The 5,533-nt window shown below is 39.1% G+C and overlaps 1 protein-coding gene across 1 annotated transcript; it reads right to left on the minus strand.

Moving 5' to 3' along the window:
• Positions 1–1,719: 1,719 nt before the first annotated feature.
• LOC127983933 (PWWP domain-containing DNA repair factor 3A-like) lies at positions 1,720–3,512 on the minus strand. Its single transcript, XM_052586336.1, has 4 exons — positions 2,729–3,512; positions 2,317–2,455; positions 2,010–2,098; positions 1,720–1,889 (listed from the first exon to the last, which is right to left on the minus strand). The coding sequence occupies exons 1-4, from the start codon at positions 2,764–2,766 to the stop codon at positions 1,799–1,801; spliced, it is 357 nt and encodes a 118-aa protein (XP_052442296.1). The 5' UTR covers positions 2,767–3,512; the 3' UTR covers positions 1,720–1,798.
• Between the last annotated feature and the right edge of the window lie 2,021 nt (positions 3,513–5,533).

The raw sequence follows: 5,533 nt of genomic DNA on the forward strand, positions 1-5,533 counted from the left end.
ATTTGATCCAAAGTACAGCAAAAACAGTAATATTGTGAAATATTTGTATATATAAAATAACTTTTTAATAACTATATTAAATAAGTTTTTAAATAGCTATAAGGATCCAAAGATCAGCATTTATGTGAAATAAAAAGCTTTTGCAACATAATACACTATATCATTCAAAAGCTTAGAGTCAATATAATTTGAGTTTTTTGGGAAATAAATTATAGAAATGAACAATTATATTTAGCAAGGACTCTTTTGTGGGTTCGAATCTCAGGGCAGCATCACCACTGCTCCCCGGGCACGGCTGCTCCGGGAGTGTGTTCACGGTGTGTGTGTGTTCACTGCTGTGTGTGTGCACTTTGGATGGGTTAAATGCGGAGCACAAATTTTGAGTATTTGTCACCACACTTGGCTGAATGTCACTTCACTTCACTTTGAATTGATCAAAAGTGATGATAAAGCAATAATTTTTCAAAAGATTTCTATTTCAAAATAAATGCTGTTCTTCTGAACTTTCTATTGATCAAAGATCAAAAAGTGTTTGTACATTGTAAAACAGCAAACTTCAAACCAATAACAAAAGTACAATTTATGCACAATTTTTATTCATTCATTTATTTTAACAAGAAAACTTTCTAGGCCTTTTAATAACACGCCCTGAACGAGTGACTACACATTTTGACAAAGGTTCCCCACCTACTGATGAGGTACTGTATGTTCAACCAACTGAGGTGGCTGCTGCACAGCATGAGGAACTTGTATGAAGGTATTTTTGATTCAAATTAACTGAGCACCTGTGGCAGTGCGATTTGTAGTTGTAGAGAAAAGCCACACATGTGTATCAGTAAATTTGAAGTCACAGAGTGAAATGTTTTAAGAGTTGCAAACCTGTAGCCTTTTTTTCTCTCCCACAAACACAACACAACAGTTACACCTTCTCAAATTCTTCATTGCAGGTGCACAAATCCTATTCTACAAATCACACATTTAGAAACTCGTACGCTCACATTTTTGAAACAATTGCTGCAGTGAATGTGGTGCAAAACGCATTTACACACCCGCATCAAGAAATGTGCAGTCGTGGAGAAATGTTGAACATCCGCAAATCAGTACGTGAATTCATCAAATGAGAGTTGCACACTTGTAGAATATTTTCTCAGAATGTCTTGTATATTTTTCTAACACAAACACAAAGTACATAACTACAGCTTCTTGAATCTGCTGCGATGAAGCTCAAACACTGTTTTTTCGCTTTCAAGCGACAAGTTTCGCGCTCTCCCTTTTGCACCGAGATATTTGGTTCAAAAGTGATTTGTGCATCTGTAGAGGTAGTGGGCGGGACTGTTTAGAGATTACAGAATTTCAGCCAATCAGAAGAGCTACTGAGCCAGTAGATATACGCCCCAAGCAGTTTTACGCCCCTGTTGTTCCTCATGCGTCCAGTAGGGGGAGGCTGCAGACCTATGACCTACTGTAAAATGTATTATTTATATATATTTATAAACTGTTTTTATATACAGAGATTGACTGATATATGATGTTGTGAATTTATATTAAGTTATATTTAGATATTAACCATATTCAGGCCATTAGACATACAGTACTGTGTAATCATATGGATCCTAAATGAAATATTTGCTTTACAATTCACAATTGCTCGTTATACAGCAACAGAACATGTTCTACATAGCATTTTATGAAGACCAACACAATTTAACAATTTTCTAAAGTTCCAAGGGTCATTTAAAAGAAAGACAATATTGTTGTTCACAAAAAAAATTTATTAACACCATGACTTGGTTATTTCTTAACAGCATGACTCCTGTAGATGACTCTCCAATGGTTTGCCACTCTTCTTTAATTGTTTCTTTATCCTGCGGTCAAAGTGATCCCACTCACTGATAAAAATAAATAAAAAAGCAAAAGTTGCATAGTGGTAGAAAACAATGGTTATTTATAAATAATGGCAGGATGTCATGTTTCAATTTTTTTTTTCCTTTATAGGATCCTTACAGTACCTTGCGTCAATGACAGGTCCTCGAAGGAATTTCTCCTCAGCCCCCAAGATGGACACATCTTTCACAACAGCAAGAGCACAGATGATGGACTACCAGAGAAAGATTTATCACAGCCCAAATAAGCCAAGCATCATTTTGCTTTTTTTTTTTTTTACAACAAAATCCAGTATAAAAAAGTTCCTTTTCTATATTAAGCACAAAACTATTATTTTATAGAAATTATCTAACATTATGGATAAACTATTTGACATTAAAAACAATGTGAATATGACACCATGCAGAGCACAACTAACACACAAGACCATACCTCTGGAAAAGGGACATCCATAATGAATCTGATCTGGTCACTGTGGGTGTGTGTAGGTGTGCCATCCAAAATTGAAGTCATCTGAGTGTAGATAACATCAATTCGCTCCTGATCTTCAATGAACAATATTGATGGAACACTTGGAAAAAGTGTCAAGTCACTTTGATTGTTTTTTTTTTTTTTTTTTTTTTTTTTTTGTCCATTGATGATAGACTGTGGTTAGTTAAGTTTGAGTCAGACAGAACATCTGACTCAATCAAGTACTTTTGCCTCTCGAAATAAACTGATCCATCTTTTGAATTGATATCGCTATTCTTTCTTATTTAATTGATCAATCTTTTATAAATAATAAATGTTGCATCATTACACAATACAATCAACAACAAGTACTTTAGCAGATTATTTAACATACCTCATCCGTATCGCTTCAAGAAGGTCTGCTGCTATCATACATATAGATATGGTCTGCTGTTCTTATAAATGACTGGGCTCATATACTAATATACTGCCTTCCCCTACTGGACGCATGAGGAACAACAGGGGCGTAAAACTGCTTGGGGCGTATATCTACTGGCTCAGTAGCTCTTCTGATTGGCTGAAATTCTGTAATCTCTAAACAGTCCCGCCCACTACCTCTACAGATGCACAAATCACTTTTGAACCAAATATCTCGGTGCAAAAGGGAGAGCGCGAAACTTGTCGCTTGAAAGCGAAAAAACAGTGTTTGAGCTTCATCGCAGCAGATTCAAGAAGCTGTAGTTATGTACTTTGTGTTTGTGTTAGAAAAATATACAAGACATTCTGAGAAAATATTCTACAAGTGTGCAACTCTCATTTGATGAATTCACGTACTGATTTGCGGATGTTCAACATTTCTCCACGACTGCACATTTCTTGATGCGGGTGTGTAAATGCGTTTTGCACCACATTCACTGCAGCAATTGTTTCAAAAATGTGAGCGTACGAGTTTCTAAATGTGTGATTTGTAGAATAGGATTTGTGCACCTGCAATGAAGAATTTGAGAAGGTGTAACTGTTGTGTTGTATTTGTGGGAGAGAAAAAAAGGCTACAGGTTTGCAACTCTTAAAACATTTCACTCTGTGACTTCAAATTTACTGATACACATGTGTGGCTTTTCTCTACAACTACAAATCGCACTGCCACAGGTGCTCAGTTAATTTGAATCAAAAATACCTTCATAAACTTGCGCTATGCGACCTGAAGGCCTACGTACATGAGGAACAGAAGAGAGTACAGGAGCCTCCTTTTCACCAACCCACAGCCCTCCTGATGACAAAGGGATTGAGCCAGATAAAGCTGTGTAAAATGGTTTCAACTCCTGAACCCTTTCGTCCTTATCTTGACCATCCCATGCAGCAGTAAGTGCTGGTTCTGTCCACTTAGACCTGTAGGGCTTCAAACGTTCATAGTGAACTACCTTAGGTTCTGCCTTTACATTTCTCACATTCAGCACTGTGTAAAGAATACCTGCCATGTCCACCGTAAGCACCCGATATGGTCCTGTCCATTTTGGCTCAAGTTTCTTTCTCTGTGTGGTTGGATCATTCATCCACACCAGATCACCCACTTTAAAGGGTCTGAATTTCTCATACCTATTAAAGTAGTACTCACGCTTAAGTCTCTGATCTGCACTAGTGTTAAGCACTTCTCGAAACACAGTTTCCATACGTTTGACTAGAGCTGAACCATAAGTCTGCGGAGTGTTTACGGCTCCATCTGATGGAGAATCAAGGTACATGTGTGCTGGTAAACGAGGTTCACGACCATGGGCCAAGAAGAACGGCGAGTACCCGGTACTAGAATGAGGTGTAGCATTAAATGACAGTACAACTGCAGATAAGTACTGGTCCTATTCACCACCACTCTGAAAAAAACCTTCGCTAACTGATCCTTCAGTGTTCTATTGAACCGTTCTACCATTCCGTTACCACGAGGATGGTAAGGTGTAGTTCTCTTTTTACTAATGTTTAATCTCTTACAGATGTCCTGCAAAATCTCTGACTCAAACTGACGTCCCTGATCAGAGAACAATTCCTCTGGAACACCGTGTTCAGGTATGTACTGGTCACACAACAACCGTGCCACTGTACCGGCTGTTTGGTCCCCCATAGGATATGCGTTGACGTATTTTGTAAAGTGATCTTGCACCACCAACACATACCTGTTACCACAGGAAGTGACAGGCAGTTCTGTGATATCAGTACACACAAACTGAAAAGGTCGTACAGTACTAATAGACTGAAGAGGTGCCCTTCGCTGAGGAACAGGCTTTTTCCGAGATTCACAAGCTTCACACGACTCACAATGCTGTTCAATGGCACTTCTCATTCCTGGCCAAAAACACAAACTCTGAGCTCTCTTCAGCGTACGTTCAGCACTGTAGTGTCCAGAACAGGGATCACCATGCAAATAGTGTAATGTGGCCTGAATAAGAACATCAGGAATAACCACCTGATAAGTTTGAGGTTTACCTGGAGCACTACAGGCTGTACGACACAAGACTCCACCCTTCAATACCATACAGGGAACCTGCCACCAAAGTTGTCTCAATTTCTCCTTTACTTTACTCTAAGATTGGGCCTCCTATGATTTTCAACCCAACTAGAGACCTGTGAGAGCAAAGCATCTGTTTTCTGATAGTATGTAATGTCCTTGTCCTCCTCACCCAAAGAGGTACACAGCATCTGCACAGTAGACTCAGACAAACCGTCATCGATTTCACATTCGGTCAGACAAATTTGTGACTCGACCTTAGGCTGAATTTCTGTACCATTTACACCAACAAAATCATCAGTCTGAGAAGTGAGGGGCAAGTAATCTGTTTGAATAGATACTGTCTGTGTGAGAGGTGTCGAATTCGTGGATGAATCTACAGGAATACGAGACATAGCATCCGCATTAGTGTGGCTCTTGCCATCTTTGTGGATGATCACCCATTCATACGGATCAAGCTCCAAAACCCCCCGACCTCTACGTCCCGTGGGATCAATATCAAATTTTCTCAGGCCAACAAGAGGTTTGTGATCGGTGACAATTGTAAAAGGGCTGTTACTCAAGTAGTGACGGAAATGTCTGAATGACCAAACAATTGCCCAGTTCTTTGTTATAAGTGGACCATTTTCGTTCAGTCGAGGTAAGTACATGACTAGCGTATGCAACAACTCGCTCTTTGCCATCTTGAGTTTGAGACAGGAC

The sequence above is a fragment of the Carassius gibelio genome, chromosome B20 (assembly GCF_023724105.1).
Source record: "Carassius gibelio isolate Cgi1373 ecotype wild population from Czech Republic chromosome B20, carGib1.2-hapl.c, whole genome shotgun sequence".
Lineage (NCBI taxonomy): Eukaryota > Metazoa > Chordata > Actinopteri > Cypriniformes > Cyprinidae > Carassius > Carassius gibelio.

Coding starts and splice junctions, on each gene's coding strand:
- LOC127983933 (XM_052586336.1), bottom strand. CDS start 2,766: ATGATAGCAGCAGACCTTCTTGAAGCGATACGGATGAG. Junction 2,456..2,728: donor CTTGAAGCGATACGGATGAG/GTATGTTAAATA, acceptor ACTTTTTCCAAG/TGTTCCATCAATATTGTTCA. Junction 2,099..2,316: donor TGGATGTCCCTTTTCCAGAG/GTATGGTCTTGT, acceptor TTTCTCTGGTAG/TCCATCATCTGTGCTCTTGC.